The sequence below is a fragment of the Cololabis saira genome, chromosome 17, assembly GCF_033807715.1.
Source record: "Cololabis saira isolate AMF1-May2022 chromosome 17, fColSai1.1, whole genome shotgun sequence".
Lineage (NCBI taxonomy): Eukaryota > Metazoa > Chordata > Actinopteri > Beloniformes > Belonidae > Cololabis > Cololabis saira.
In genome coordinates, this window is record NC_084603.1 from 9,720,545 (window position 1) to 9,736,923 (window position 16,379).

A 16,379-nucleotide genomic window follows, 5' to 3' on the forward strand; every position below is an offset into this window, starting at 1 on the left:
ATAAGTAATGATACGGTCCATGTCATGTGTATGTCATTGTTCATCCCAGTTTAACTAATACTAGGATGTACTTCTTTAACTTCTGACTGGTAAAACCTTAGAAACCAAAGATGGCCCACCTTTTTCCCCTACACGAATAAAAACTATTTTTCATCACTGTGTAACATGAATTAGTGAATCCTGAATATTCTCTCTCACTATTTATTTACCAAACACATTCCTGCTGGAAAAGTCTTAAAAAGGATGAAATTATAATTTAACAATAATGACAGAGGCACAAAAAAAGAAATAAATAAAAAGCCATTCAGGACAGTGATAAAAGACTCGAAGGAGCAGCATAAAAATGTGTCGGTATCTGCTGTGGCACAGAACAGCAGAGCATTCAACCACAATGTCACAGGTGGGTTTAAGCAGCATCTAACAACCTTGGCAGATGCTCATTTTACGCTTTTGTAATACTGAAAATATCACAGTTGTGAGTCAACCACCTGTGAACGGCAAGGCGGAGATAATGCAAGGCCGTTTCCTAACTGTAATTACCAGAGAATAAAAGCTCTGCAGCAGAAAAACGAGGCCACTGCATAAAAAGCCCAGAGAGGACTTCAAATAAAAATAGACTCGACAGCTACAGGAGCTCTTCATCGCTGCCTTTTACAGAACAAAAACAAAACTCTTCTTTCTTCAGTCTGCCTGGCTGCGGCCCACTCAATGGCTGTTTTTTGCCAAGTGTGTCAACACACAGACCAGCCCACAGATGTCTGGGACTGGGTACAAGCTATGCACCAGTTGTGCAAAATCCAGCTCTTAAAGCCTCGGCTTAAACTTACCTGGTTTGAGCCCGGCATCTGCTTTAGGAGGACAGTCACTGTGCACCTCGTGGACGTCCTTCCGGAGCACCATGTAACTGCAAAACACAGCATAGCGTAAGACATGATGACTGCTAGGGCTGGGTATCGATTCAAATGTCAAGAATCGATTGGATTCCGATTCTTAATATTCAGAATCGATTATCATGATTCGATTTGATATTGATTTGGCTTAGTGTTATTTAAAATGTTTTTTGAGCTGTTGCCTGAATTATATGACTGTAAAATAACTAGTGAAATAATAATTTCACAATAATTATTGTGAAATAACTAAGAAATAAATAACTCAAACAGGCCTTTCAATATCCATTTACAGCAAAAAAGAAAGAAATGCAGTTCATGCAGTAAACAAATCATTTTAGTTTGTCTAATTTATTCTGTCACCACGCACACATATTGCCATGAAGCACCTGGCATTTTTCAGAAGTGCCATGACAAACTGTGTGTCCGACTACTGGGATTAAAGTTCACCTGGCGAAAATGATGAAAAAAAAAAAAAAAAAAAAAAGAAAGATCTTTAGACATAAGAATCGATTTTTAGGAATTAATATGAGAATCGATTTAGAATCGGAAAATTGATTTTTTTCAACACAGGCCTAATGACTGCCTACACAGGCGTCATTCTTACAGCATCCCAACTGCATCTGGCCTGTGGTGTGTTGGCCATTTGGCAGATAGGTGGATCAGAGGAACATGTAAGCTAAAAGCAGTCAAAGGCTTGGCTGGTGCACAAGAGAGACACCATTTACTGGGCTCTCTTGACGCAGGTAGATTGATTGATTGATTGATTGAAACCTTTATTGTCCCCTCTGGAGAAAATGAGTTGCCAAACAGCTCATGACATTCAAAAGAGGAAGACAAACAGAAAAACAGAGTCGACAATGCAACAATACATATAAACAGCCCGCTGGTCCAACAAACACGAAGTACTGGTAGTTGTTTGCCAAAGTGCAACATGTGCAGATAAAAGTCCAAGTCAGTTAGCCTAGCAACTCTCTCTCTAGGCTGATCCAAAGGCTACATTTGTTAGAGTGAAATTATGCAGAAGAGAAGAAGTTTAAACAACTGAAAGAACTCACATCACACAAGACAGACGGGTGTAGTTTCAGTCCTTTTTGATCGTTCCTTAACATTTAACTGAGTAATATTTAATGGTAGGTATTCAAAGGTGACACAATGATATTTTCTCATTTGTCCATCCAAAACCTTCTACAACATTCACATTGCAATGCTCTGAGCTAAATATCCATATCATCAAGCTAACTTGATCAATATCATTCAGATTTATTTTTTTAAATGTAAAATGATACTCATTTGTATCACAGTATCTGCATTAGTTCTGGTTTGGTGTCTTATCAAAGCTTAAAAACTAATGATTCAACAAAATGTTTTTTATCATTTTTTTTTTAAACATTAAGTTTGACTATTGATGTCCTCTTGAATTTTTTTTTCTTAAATTAAATTTGTTTCTGCTGGATAACTTGTTCCACTTCACTTTTTAGGATACATTTATCCTTGATCCCCGACTGATCGATCGATCTTTGAGAATTCTGCAAAAGGTTTGTTTCAATTCAGGCGGCAAACTTCAATTCCATTTGAACTTTTTTCATCTTCACAAACTCTATGGTGTACTTATCTCCATTATCTATTCTGGCACATGTCGTCATTTCATGAGAAAACTACTCCGCAGCAGACAAGACATTTAACCCTGAACAATAATGTAAATCTCTCAGTGCGGCTTTATAAAGAGGGGAGTAAAAATAATAATGGATCATAAGTCAGTAAAATTCATCCCCTGAGGACCATCAACGTCTGTGGAAAATATCACGGATGGATATTGAAGAGAGAGCGAGAGGGATTTCAGTCTGGAGCAAAGTGGTTGGCTGACCCATCATCCCAAGAGCCTGATTTATCATAAATTAAACACAGATTAAACATGTAGAGTATGGTATTATATCACTTTAGTTGTATTTAGTGCAGTATTGAAGTTTATAAACTAAATTAGCTTTTTGGAAATAAAATAAGTCCCTCTGAGATCACAAGTTTAATTGATAAAATGACTTATTGTTGCAGCTGTAAATTCAAAGAGCCTTTTCAGAGTCAGATTTAATTCTGTAGCAGAGTTTTGTTTTGCTCAGATTAAACAAACAAAAAAAAAACAAAAAAACAATGATAATGCTTTCTGGGTGTTTCAATTATAGCACAGAGTGGTTTGCAGGCTGGCCAAAACAAGGAAAAGACAGAAACCACTTATTGCTATGTAACCTCACCCGACTATATGAGATTAACCACTTCCTAAAAAGTCCCAGCCCTAAAAATGTTTTCCATTGTTTTTGAACAGCAAGCTGAAAGGTCATCACTGCCAAGCCGTACCAAAAACACTACCAAACGGTGAACGCACTGACCCCGGTGCTGGAAGAGAGGCTCGCAAGAGCAACGCCTTTTGGAAAAACTTTCTAAACACAGAGCAGCAAGTCAGAAGAACTTGAGGCTGACAAAACAATGAAAGCAGGATGGCAACAATGACGAGTTCAGCAAATCAACACAGAGAGGGCTGTAGAAAATGATGTAGCCCTGAAGTTGTTGCTGTGGAAGACTTCACATCATCACCTCTTTTTCAGCTTTTTTTAAACATTATTTATTCAGGTCTGAACTGATCTGGTTTTCAAACCCATATATAGTCACCGTGTTGACACACAGCATGTCTTTAGCCAGTAAGTCGGTAATAGAGTTGGTCACATCCCTGTGCCTCTCTGAGGGCTTAGAAGCAGCGATCCACTTCATCGATGTAGCCAGAAACATAATCAACAGTTTTCATTAACTTGCAGCTTAAAGATGGTTCTTTAATGTTTGTTATGGTGTTGGTTCTTGATGGGGCATCTGGATTATGGCACGTTTTGTGCAGCGTCTTTCTCTGCTGTACCTGTCGTTTACTAAAAGCCGAACAACTTCCATACAGCACCAGTTCTTCTGATCTTTGAGCTTAATGTTTCTGATATGCTTTTGGGTTAAACAGTGGCTATGTCTCTAAAGGTTACAGTTAAATGTTATGCTTGCACAACTTCCTAGTGTCTAGACTTGGGGCATTTCTGATTAGTTGGCTGACTCGTACATAAGGAGAATGGTAATATTGCAACACAGGGAAGACTGTCAAACCAGTGAGCAGCTTCGTCTTAAACCTTCATCAGACATGCTGCATAATGTATAATTACAGCCTTTGTGATTTAATATCAGTATTATTTCAATTTCCTGAAACTGTCTATCAGACACTATACATGAGATAAACTAGCGAGCTTGTAATCATGTCGCAGTAACAATGACATTACACATTAATCGTGTTTTTCTAGCTGCAGTGAAACAAAACTGAAAGCATCATTAACATCAATGCACTTTTATTTGTTCTTTTGCTCCCGTGTGAATATAACTTTTGATTTAAATGAGTGATATCAAACTGTGACAAAATAAAAAGTTGAAATTGATCTCAATTAGAAAAAGAGAAAAAAAAGGGAACGTGATACGATGCCCTAATTAAAGATGGAACTAGATGGAAGGTTACAACTTTCACTTTTCTGACTGAGCATTTCTTAGTTTATCGCTCTCAAGTGCTCTACTCTTCATCTGACTTTTAGCCAAAATTAAAGTGATATAACTTCCTCTGCTGCATAAATATTTTGAGCTGCAGATTAAGGGTCAGGCTGACAAATTTGGCAGGATATCTATAAAAGAAGTAATCAAGGCTATTCTGTCTTGCTGTATTCAAACAGGCAGGGAAGTGATCTTTGGAACAGAGAACAAACACCAGTGTAATTTACATCAGGTCCGGGCCTGTGTTTCTACCCACACACAGATAAAAGCTACAAGCCTCTAACCGAGTGCAAACAAGCGAGGCAACTCATTTCTCTCCAAACTACAGACAAAACAATCTGGCTATGTAGTTATAAGATCAGTGCAAGCTGTAAGGAAACCAAGAACCACTAACTTACAGTCTCAGAACAAGAACAACAGCTTAAGGCAGTATGACCAAGCAAAACCCAAGGTACAATACCATGTGGAATAGTCTCAATAGATGCTCCAGTAATTAACCGAAAAACACTCAAGACTCCGTAATTTAATAAAATGTGCAGGTGCCATTTGATAGAGCCGCAGTACCATAAATAACATAAAAAGTACCAACATGCACAACAGTAATGGCTTCATTGATCTGTTAAAGTTATAGCATTCATTGATTCATCCATTTATTGCTAATTTTTCCCAGAAGCGTGGCACACAATTTATTCAAACAGGTGTGCGAAAGTGACAGAGTGGCGCAAAATTTGCTGTTCCTGTAACACTGAACACTAAATCAAGTGGGATATGTCACTGAAATCCTGATACAGTCATAGATTTCTCACATGTCATATTGCCATTTTATTTCATATTAGCATTTTAACTTTTATACATGTTAAACTTAAACTACAGTCAGTGTTATACTCTTGCACTACAGTAATAACACAGTTGTTATCAACTTGAAAAAATTTGTTTTTTTTCCCATAAATAAAAAGAAAAGAAAATCATGGACAATTACCAAACAAAGTCTATCAAACTATTTCTGATCAGCACTTAACAGCTCCTTTGAGGCCCCTGCTTCTGTCCATTGTAATTAACCTGTTGGTTAATGATACGTACTTAATACTGAACTGCAAGAGCTACATTAAGCCTAATGTGGTCAGATTGTTATTGCAAAAATCTGCAAAGATGCTTTTTTTGGGTCATCCAAATATAAAACCAACACATTCATTCAACTGTGCAGTTAACAGAAAGCTTTGCTTGTTTGAAGGAAGAAAATCATTATTATTAAGTTATCTAAAATAATCACAAGTGTTAATTCCAAGTTGTACAAACAAAACTTGCAGCAGATTATTAGGGACTTACAATTTTCCATCTTTGAAAGATCGGACCAAGATGTTGTCCTTCTTCACAGTTACATCTTCATGGCAGTCCGGTGAGATGACCTTGTTGAAGACAAACAAAAGCAGAAAACAGGTCAGACTCTGTGTTGTAAGTGCACATGTGCAAGTTATTTATTTATATATATATATATATATATATATATATATATATATATATAGAATAGAAGACTTTATTGATCTCCCAGAGGAGAAATTCAGTCGTGCAGCAGCCAAAACACACACACGCTCAACGGTTTATACAAAAAATGTAAAATAGAAATAACCAATAAATAGTTAAATAATAAAAAAGAGCAATATAAAAAGTAGAAAAAGAGTATGTACAAGAGAAAAAACAATAGTAAACACCCAAAAAACGGATAATATTTACAAAATATTTACAAATATTTTCAAAAATACGTGAGGTATACACACAAACACACACACACATTATATGAGGTTTTAAGGTTACAGTTAAAATTACAGTTAGGGAGAGGCAGTTGGTTGTGAAAGTAAACATAGTTTGAGAGACTAGAGAACGCACTGTTTCAATGGAGTATCCTCACTGAAGTAGGGAAACAAATGTGAGGAGTGGGGTCTCAATAATAAAATGAAATTAGTTTCAGCAAAAGGCCACAGAGACTAATAACAATATGCAGTATGCATACGAGGAAAAATAAAGTGATGGTTGCGAGGTATACGAGTGAGAGCTGATGCTCTGCCAGAGGAGGCAGGCCTTCCATTATGGAGATCTGATTTCTACCAGAGCTCTGCTTGCTTGCACTCTGGAGCACGATAACATGCTTGCAGGGTGGATGCTTTCACTTGAACAATGACTCACACGCTGCCCTGCAAAGGTGCGCACCCAGCTCCCACATTCAGATCCATTTTCTTCCGACGTTTGTTCAACCAGGCTACTCCAAAGCACATTCCTCTAGCTGTGCATCATCTGTTGCATGAGACATCTAGCAGTCTATTACTCCACCCTTCTGCCGTACAGTAACAGTGTAAACAATGACAGGCTACTGTTGAATGTCCTTCCCCGGACCGCCGCAAGGAGGCAGCATAGAGCTCTTTCAACAGCAAGCCAAGAACAACAAATCCAGGGGGCGGGGCTCAGCTGTGTACAGTTAAAAGGACAGCTTTCCTAACCTCTCCCGTTCTCCCAGCTCCTCTTGTAACACTTGCGCAAACAAACAAGGCCTTTCAACATTTCACTGTGTGCTGACGGGGAGTTGAGGGAGGTGAAGATTAGAAACGAATTGGGAAAGACTGAACAACATGCATGTTACATTTTGTGGCAGGCAAATTCTAAAGCAATCACATAATCCTGCTGAGTGCTGGGCTTACATAAGCAGGCGTTTTGATGAAATGGCACAATGCTGTGAGTGTACTGTCAGACCAGCAGCGGCGGGCTCTGGTTCCTGAAGCAGATGAGGGGGGGGGGGCATGAACTCACCAGAGCAGGATACCACGTTGTCTTCCTCTTGTCGCTGGTGGCGACCCCCTCCACGGAGACGACTTTGCCAAACAGATCTTCATTCTGCCGCTGATCGCCCTCCTCTTCCTCGCTGGAGGAGGAGGACGACTCCTCCTCTTGACTGTGGAGGGGAAAGAACAGTTTTCTCAACAGAGTGAACTGCAGGAAGACAGAGCGAGCATGCGGAGGCTCATAAACACTAGATTAACATCATCACTTCTAGGAAACAATTCAGTGTGTACACAATGTAATGCAGCACACTGCTGTTTGTCTATTTTTATTTTAATATCTTGTAGTATTTTGGATGTCAACAACTATAAACTTGGCTATAAACCCAACATTCCTTAGTTGTAGCGTCTTTACTGGCAGGACTGGCCGCCTCTATTTGACTTGCGTCATTTATTTTGTGAATGGATGGAGAAAACTAATGGCAGTTTTCATATTTTTCCCATTAAACAATTCATCAATCAATCTGTTGTTTATCTTAGTATCTTAGCTCTTCTCTACTTTAGAGTAATGCATGAAACTGACACAGTACAAATATGCTTTCAAAACCAGCCAGCTTCCAAAGCACAAGCTGATTATTGCTAAAAATGTTGATGTTTGATAGAAAACACATCTCTCAGCCTGAATGCACATGAATAATGCTGTTGTATAAGAAGAGAATATCACTTCATGTTAAAACCAATCTGTGCAGTAAAAATAGATGAAATCAAATAATGTCTACATAGTCCTCTCAGTAAAAAGGCAGACGGATGATTTCTCCAAACCAATCTTCTTTTCATTTTGCTTCTACAGATAGAAAAACATCAACAGGGTACAGCGACCGACTCACAGCACAACAAACACAATATAAACTATACACTTTGTGGTCGTATCATTATGTCGCGCAGCGAAACAGAAGGCTCTAGTGCTGAGCTCACTCATTAGGATTGATGAGCCGTCTCACTCTCTGCCTTCTGACAGCCTTCTTGATGCTCCGGCATCGTCCTGTCCTGCAGCCAGCAGACAGACAGCCGAGCCTCTGAGTGATCATGCAAGCAGCACCAGCAGGGAAACAGATCCTCTTGTCCTCTTTTTATGCCTCACTGGGCCAGCTTTGCGCACAACTCTGTATATATATATATATAAACACACACACAGGGTGCCTGGCACGACTCGGTGCAGTAAATCAGTCGGACTGCTACTACAACAACAATAAAAACAACAACTAAGCTGTGAATCAAAGTCATAAACAAACCACCTAAACACCCCTATGAAAGGAACAACTATTCAGTATCCTTAAAATTAAATGATTGTATATCCCCACAGCGATTTAAAGGAGGAGTTGAGGGGTTGGAAGCGACATGCTTTGGGTTGGGACGTCTGTACTCGTACCAGAATTATTCATTTAGTTTTGCTGACACAGGGTAGAAATGGGGGCAACCGCTGCTTTCAGCAAATCTCCAACACCAACTAATGAACACATTACACTGAACACTGTTTCCCGATTTTGTAGAAAACCTGAAATATAAACATGCATGAGGCCTTTTTAAGAGTTTAATCAGCTTAACTATTTCTTCCCCAGGAGCAGTAACTACTGCATTTCTTCAAATGAAATCCAGGATTGGATTAAAAGACGTTCTTATTTCATTAAAATATGTGCAACATAGATGAAAAATTAACCACAATCATCTAATCAATTCAATGAAATAATGATGGTATTTTGAGCATTTTGTTGTACTGGATTAAACACTTATCAGAGTGAGGCATTATTATCGTCCTACAATAGTGCTGATTAAATCAATCCACATGCCAACATTTCCAGGTATAGTATACATTTATCTTAGTTTTTTTTTATATGTACTTTGTAAGCATACATTGTTTTCCTCTTATTTAAAGCAACTCCTTCCGGCTTCTCCCTTTGTAAGGGATCGCTAGTATTGTTTTATGTTGGATGCCCGTCCTGACATAACCTTCTCCATTTATGCAGTGGAGTGGGGCAATGGAGTTCAGTTGCTGGCAGGTGGCAAATGATTTCAAGTGTTAAATATTTAGAAATGAAGGACCGCAACCCTAAACTGTTAAACAAAAGCTTCGGGTTTAATGTGAAGAAATATGGTGAGCAAACTCAAAGTTTCAAATTGTTACCATCTGGCATGTTTGTTGTTCCTCATGTTCCTCATTTCTAAAGGGTTGATTTCTTTAACCAACAAACTCAAAACTTAAACATGACCAGCGTAGCTGCTTTGTTTTTACACTAATCTCAATTTACAATGCCCTGTGAATCCGTGTGATGTACGAGTTAAAACATTATTGCTACATGGAGGGACACCAGATTCGAGATGATCATGTCCAGCAGGGACCAGTCCAAGTCAATATTGCATCAATGTTTAGAGTAATATTGACTTTTCTGTGGTGTGCAATTAAAAAGGGGGAGTTGGAGAAAAAGATTGCATAGCCGAGTGTCCTCTTTATAACAGACAAGAGACACAGTTATACCCGGCACCAAATAAACCCCTCAGCAGCTCCGATTCCCTCAAGAAAACTGTGCCGTCTCCCAGGAGCAGGCATATCAGAGCATGAAACACCCACTGGATCCTCTCAGTCAAGAGGAGGGGAGAAGAAAAGAGATAATATTCTGCAGGACCACGCCGTGCTCACACTGACTCTCCTGCACACATGCATGCGAGCACACACACACACACACACACACACGCACACAGCAGCCGTGCGTGATTAAGGAGCTGGAGGAGGAGAGGAGACTCTCCTCTTCCAGGCTGTAGGGGCTCACACATGAAGGGACTGAGACAGCAGTACATTTTTCATTTGAAATTCTGTCAACATAGCGAGAGTGGCTATGCCTGTTACTGATGGCAGTAGATGGGGACAGAAAATCCTTCCCCTCGGGCATAAAAGATGTCTTATATATGAAGTTTGAAATGAGCCTAGCAGGATGTACGGAGATGGAGGGCAGTACTTACATTGGGTTGGATCGCCTGCCGCGGTTGCCTTTCTTGCCAATGACAGGTGTGCCGAAATGCTCGGGGTTGGTCAGAGGGAGTCTGTCGAGCGTCTGCGGAGGAGAAAAAACAACAAAGAGCTTCACCCAATTTGGAAAAGCAAAGAAAAAGTACTTCATATCATATCTGCTAGTAAAACTGCAGGTCAGCACACACTACTCGCCTCGCTCTCTGCAAAGTGACGTGCTCCTTTCAGGCAGAGAGAAGAGCGCCTCAGGGTCTTCTCATCGCCGTCGTCAAAGACTACAAAGATGCAAGACAAAGTCATTAGGCCGCTGTATGTAGGGCACGGGTCCAACAACACACATGAAAAACACACAAACTCCTGTGTCAATCCGAAACGGTCTTTTTGTTTGTGTTGAAAACAAACCACGACTGTTGTTAGGGGTGAGCTTTCAGTCGCCTGAATTTATTCATTCTTCAAACATACTTGGTAATAACACGGAGGAGGAAACTTAAACAGTGAGTAGTGTTTTTGTTTTTCCATCAGCAAATGAAAAAGAATGAAAATGTGCAGACTAGAGTGTTTTCAAGGCAAAGAAACCCCCCTCGGGTGCTCTTAGGTGACAAACAACAGCTAAAGCACTCCAGATCTGAGCGAGAATACAAACAGTATACAGTATATTGTGATTATTTAACACTGCAACTGTGCATTTATAGGTAATTTTCAATTAAGCAACACTCTTGACCATAAAAACAGCTGCTTGTAAGTTTACAAATACATACTGCTTTCTTATGTTCTTTGTTAAGAACGTAAATAGAACACTTCTCCTTTTTGAACCATGATATAAAGAAATACATTATTTAGATAATAGATAGCTTCATACCGTGTTTTTTTAAACTATGTCGGACAATTCAACTTGACATGAATGTACAATTTTAAAATCGAGTCATGTTCTTTTTTATTCATTGCGCAGACACATTCCTTTAAAAAAAAAAAAAGCTTGTTATAAAGAAAACTGAGTAATTTGTCGACTTACCAACTGTATATATACTTCCATCAGTCAACTTGTTTATAGTGGCCTCCTGGTAAATTCCATCCTGATTTTTTACCTCCACAACAACACCCACCTGTGTGACAGATACACCTGTTATTGAACTCCTCAGTGTGCTAATGACGGTAATCTAGTAAAGAGTGTATAAATAATGAGACAAGCATGAAGCTAGACAAGAATCCAAACTGACTCAAGTTAAATTATAAACGCTAATGCTTCACTGCCTGATGCTCTTGAGCTTCTTCTACATTCCCTATGGAAGGAGGAGGAATATTACGTGAAGCTTAAAGTGTAATTTAAACCATGGACAAAAAGGGATTATGAATAATTTACTGAATAAAATAAAATAAATCAAAACATCGAATAAAAACACCATTATAATGGGGCATTGAAGACGATAAATAAAAGATGATAACCCATCAGCCGCCTCCGTCTTTCCTGCCTTACCTTTAGAGGTCCTTTGATGTTTTCATCATGGACCTCGGCTGTGGACAGATCGGACTTAAAGGTCACCTAGGAAAGGTGGGACACGGAGAATTAGAGCAGGGAATAATGAACTCATCCCATTCACAAGCACAGCTGTTGATGCTGCCACGATCTCACGCGCTACTCAGCAGGTATGACATAAAACAGTTGTAAAGAATTTGTGATATTATCCGAGCAACATGTGAATATTTAACCGTAGCCGTGACTCATTGTTTCCCCCTCGCTGGAAACCGTGCTACATTTGCTGATGCCAACTGTTGTGCGTTCCTGATTTCTGCTGTGAACACTGGGGTTACACTAACTGCCCATCACCGCTCGCTGACGCCTCTCCGCCTCCCTCCCCCACCCCTGCATCTTCCCCCCCCCTGAGTGAGCCACAGTGGATAATAATCTGATCACGCCGAGGTAATCTTGCTTCTCCATGGCAATCTGGCATTACTGTGCGGCGGAGAAGACCACAAGGCTCACGCTTGGAGCCATTTACTGTCACATATTTTCGAGAGGAGATCCTTGTAAAAAGTTTTAAAATTCCAGAAGCAAAGAATATGTTCGGTTTTGCAGATGCCCTCTCTGTTTTTATATATCCAAAGGCGTGTGTGCTTCCCCGTCTCTGCTTCTTGAGGGAACTTAAGCTAACTCTTTGAGTGCGTAATATAATTACGGTAGGTATTTGAATTAACCAAATGAATCAAGTGTAGACTCATCTGCCACATACAAGCAGGACAGAATGTTAAGAGCCTCCAACCAGAAAAACAAACCCGCCAGTGACAAATTCAAAAAATTAAGTCAGTTTTAAATATATAACAGCATAAACATGCAACCCAAAAAAAGGAAGAAGAAATATGGACTGGTGGATGCTATCGAACTGTCAGGTCATAAAATAAGAGGAAAGTGAAAGGGATAAAAAGATTACTGCAGCAGTATTTCATAATTTATTGAGATGATAACATTTTGCCAGGTGGAATAAAGGACCCTCTTTCTTCTCAGGGACAAACACGAGCCACATCTCTTCATGGGAAGGAAGAGTGACTGTTCACAACCTCAGCTGAACCGTGTCAGTAACACCTGATCACCCGGACGACCTCCTACCAACTCAGATGTGTCACAGTTCACTCTACAAGGTCTGGAAGTTCAACTTGATAACCAATATCGGAGTAATATGCAGCCTTTTCCCCGATAAAACAAAGCTCCAGTCAAGAAAATTTACATGATGGAGACACAATTCTCCAGAAAGTTTTCTTTTACCCTCTTGAGTAATAATAATAATAACTTTCAGGAAGTTTTGCTACCACAATTCAAGACAGATTTGTAAGCTAGTGAGCACATTCCCGAGATGGAATATACTTTTGTTTTCTGTACTCTGATGTTGCTTATCCTTCACATGCATTTAACTTTGATCATGATTTATTCAAGCTAATTTGACAGCAGAGGTGTATGCTGCAGCTTTTCATGAACACAAAAGAATGAAACTCCTGACTTCAAATGTTTGTGTGTCAGCACAGATCAAGCCTTCATTTACTCCAGTTGTTTTGCTTATTTTCTTCTTTAGTGCTCCTGCAGTTTCAAGCTCTGCTCTAATATACCGTTAACTTCGTAATTATTTAAAGGAGCAAAGTTATTAAAAGGAGTTGAAAACTGCCGAGAAGTACGGGCACATTTATCTAACATGCATTACCTTTTTAAATAAATAAAAACAAGCTAAATAAAATATGGTTCTCAAATTAAGGGCTGGAAGACAAATAGCTGCAAATAGTTTTACATTTTTATTCCAGACCTTGTGTGCATTAATTCAAAGCAGCATTATACATTTGTTTAAGTAAGAAAATGAATTAAAAAAAAGGATATCCAGGGGTTGTTTTTTTTTTTTAAACTCTAAACCTGTGAAAAATACTAAATTAAAAACCTACAGTCTACACAGCCCTAGCATTTCATCCTCACGATCATTTGAGAGGAAGGGAGTAAAAACAAGGATTAAAAAGTAGAGCTTCCTTGTTGCCTTATTAAATTACATTGGTGTATAGTGGCATTAATACAAATGCTAACCTTTAGTTACACTATGTGACAACAAATACAAGACAAATGAACAAAGTGGGAATATTTAAAAACAAAGTAGGGTCGACATTAATTACAAACAAGTGGTAATAGGTCAGGATTTATTGTAAAATTTGGTCTAAAAAGGGAGTATGCTTTCTCTCAGTGAGAAAAAATTGTTGTTTTCACATTAATAATCTCCGACAGATGTGTTTCATGAAATTCATGTTCATGTTCTGATGTCTGCTTTTGAAGAAAATAACCCTTAATACATTTCTTTGTTCACATATAGCAATTAAATATACAGTTAAAGGGCCAAAGGATTAACGAAGAGCTTTTAGTACATAGACTCTGCTTGCCGTTGTGCTGCAGGGTTAATTCTGACTGACCGTAGGTGTGTGAAAACCTCACAGTGAAGGATAATGGCATGTTGCTAATTAACTTCTTACTGGCCCCTCTAGCGCAGATTATCATTGCGAAGAGGAATGCCACACAGATCTCTTCACTTTGTCTTAAAATCACTCAAATGACACCAGTGACATACGCTGCAACCATCGACTTTGTTAAACAAGCAGACGCAGATTAACGAACCAGAAAGCTAAAGAGGAATCCATTACAGCGGGATATTCAGACTCGCAAGAGCCACTGAATAGAAGCCGTGATTCACCATTTGTGTAACAGAGCTCATAGTCACATCACAGCATCCCAAAAACAATCCTGGCGCTCAACAAATTAGTACGGTAATTAATTTATGAGCTGAGACTGGACTGTTGGTTTAATTTTAGCCAACATGATTTTAAATGAGCGTCACACGATCTGCTTTTTCATGGCATTTCCCTGTCCAAGAAACAGAAATGTCATTTGATGATTTCAGCTGGTGTGCCAGAAAGGCAAACATCACAGCTCTTTTGTCTTGATAGGGGGAACTACAGTGCATTGACACAGTAAAAAAATAAAAAAAAATCTTTGTTCCTCCCACACACTCCAGCAGAACACGAGACAAGCGATCTGTCTCTATTGTATTATCCAGATGCTCCACCCCCACCGGGAAATAAAACACTGTACTACGTGTATCATGCAATGCCTCCATCAGCAGGGAAGTAAACCAGCACGGGGAGAGCAGGTGTATAGACATCGACTCTGCTGCCTGGAAGCTACGGATGAGGGGGATGTCTGAGCATGAGATGTGCACCTAGTGGGCCGGACCGGGCCCTGCTTCAATCACAGCGGGACCCCTGATCCGTATTACAGCTATATGAACAGTCCAATCAACCCAGTGATTTGAATACCAACAGTGTGGAAGCAACACAGCTGGGTTTTTGGGAACACCAGAGAAAGGAAAATCATAGAAATATGCATGTGATCCTAGTCTGACTGCATAGTACTATAATATCTAGGGCTGGGCGATATATCGAGATTTTAATATATATCGATATATTTTCAAAGGCGATATGGTACGAGACAATATCGTTTATATTCGATTTAAAAAAAAATATATATATATTTTTCTATGATTTTGATATAGCTTATTTTGTGACAAATTGACTTGAATGTTTTATTTGAGATTTGCACAAATGTTTTGTTATTTGCACAACTGTCAACCTCAGTGGAAAAGTCTGCCTGTTACTGTCTACATTGTATTAATTGCACAGTGTATTCTAATTTAATTGTTACGCAGGAAAGGGATATTTGTTTTATTTTATTCAAGAAGCATTTTTATTCTATATATGCAGGCAGTTTATTTTTGTTTCATTTGTTTTATACATTTTGATATTGTGCAGACCTCTGTTAATAAATGTACCTGTGTGACATTTGGCACGAGGCATTGTATTAAAACGGACTGTTTTTTTAATGGTTTGCCTCAGAAAAAAATGAAGCTAACAGAGATGCTATGCTATAATGCTTTGGGGGAAACCCCAATTATGGCACAGAAAAAATATCGATATATATCGAGTATCGCCATTCAGCTAGAAAATATCGAGATATGACTTTTGGTCCATATCGCCCAGCCCTAATAATATCTAATCCAAGCAGCTCAATAATCTGCTCTTCAAAGGTCCAAAGAAAGGCTTTGGACAGCATCATGTAAATGCCACAATATCCATTTTGATCTTGTCAGTAGCCCTTCCACACAAAGACACCAGCCCCTTCTGCCGTCTCCTCCACACACAAAAGACAGACAGACAATTAATTTGGGCTCATGAGCCTTTTGAAACATGACTTACCTTGGCCTTGACAAGTCTCTTGGCGGTCTTAATCTTGGCCTCACAAAAAGCCCCTCTGTACTTGGCACTCACATCTGTCCCTACTGTCAAGTAGGGGGGCTCGTCCAGAGTCTGGGGAAATAACAAGAAAACATAAAATAAGTTCAAAGTCTTTTAATAAATGTACAGCTTACCGACACAGGCGTTTTTTCTCACAGCCAAGACTGGAGGAAACATAAGTATTACATATTCTAGGCCAGAAAGGCAAAACCCTACCAGCTCAGTGTTTCATCCATGGAAAACACGTACCATCTGCTCTGGGTATAGCAAAACAGCAAAACAAGCCTCGGAGAAAGCAAACAAAAAGGCCACTTCTCTGCAGCTTTTGAT

At 39.2% G+C, this 16,379-nt stretch overlaps 1 protein-coding gene across 3 annotated transcripts in view; it reads right to left on the reverse strand.

Moving 5' to 3' along the window:
* Window positions 1-16,379, reverse strand: part of arid4b (AT-rich interaction domain 4B) — a 51,869-nt gene that overhangs the window by 19,081 nt on the left and 16,409 nt on the right. For all 3 annotated transcript variants that reach the window (XM_061746166.1, XM_061746165.1, XM_061746164.1), the window contains exons 3-10: window positions 16,011-16,121; window positions 11,716-11,781; window positions 11,254-11,344; window positions 10,437-10,516; window positions 10,235-10,326; window positions 7,251-7,392; window positions 5,778-5,857; window positions 828-904 (exon numbers count right to left, since the gene is read on the reverse strand). In XM_061746166.1, coding sequence (XP_061602150.1) covers window positions 828-904; window positions 5,778-5,857; window positions 7,251-7,392; window positions 10,235-10,326; window positions 10,437-10,516; window positions 11,254-11,344; window positions 11,716-11,781; window positions 16,011-16,121 — 739 coding nt within the window. The remainder of the gene's footprint in view (window positions 1-827; window positions 905-5,777; window positions 5,858-7,250; window positions 7,393-10,234; window positions 10,327-10,436; window positions 10,517-11,253; window positions 11,345-11,715; window positions 11,782-16,010; window positions 16,122-16,379) is intronic.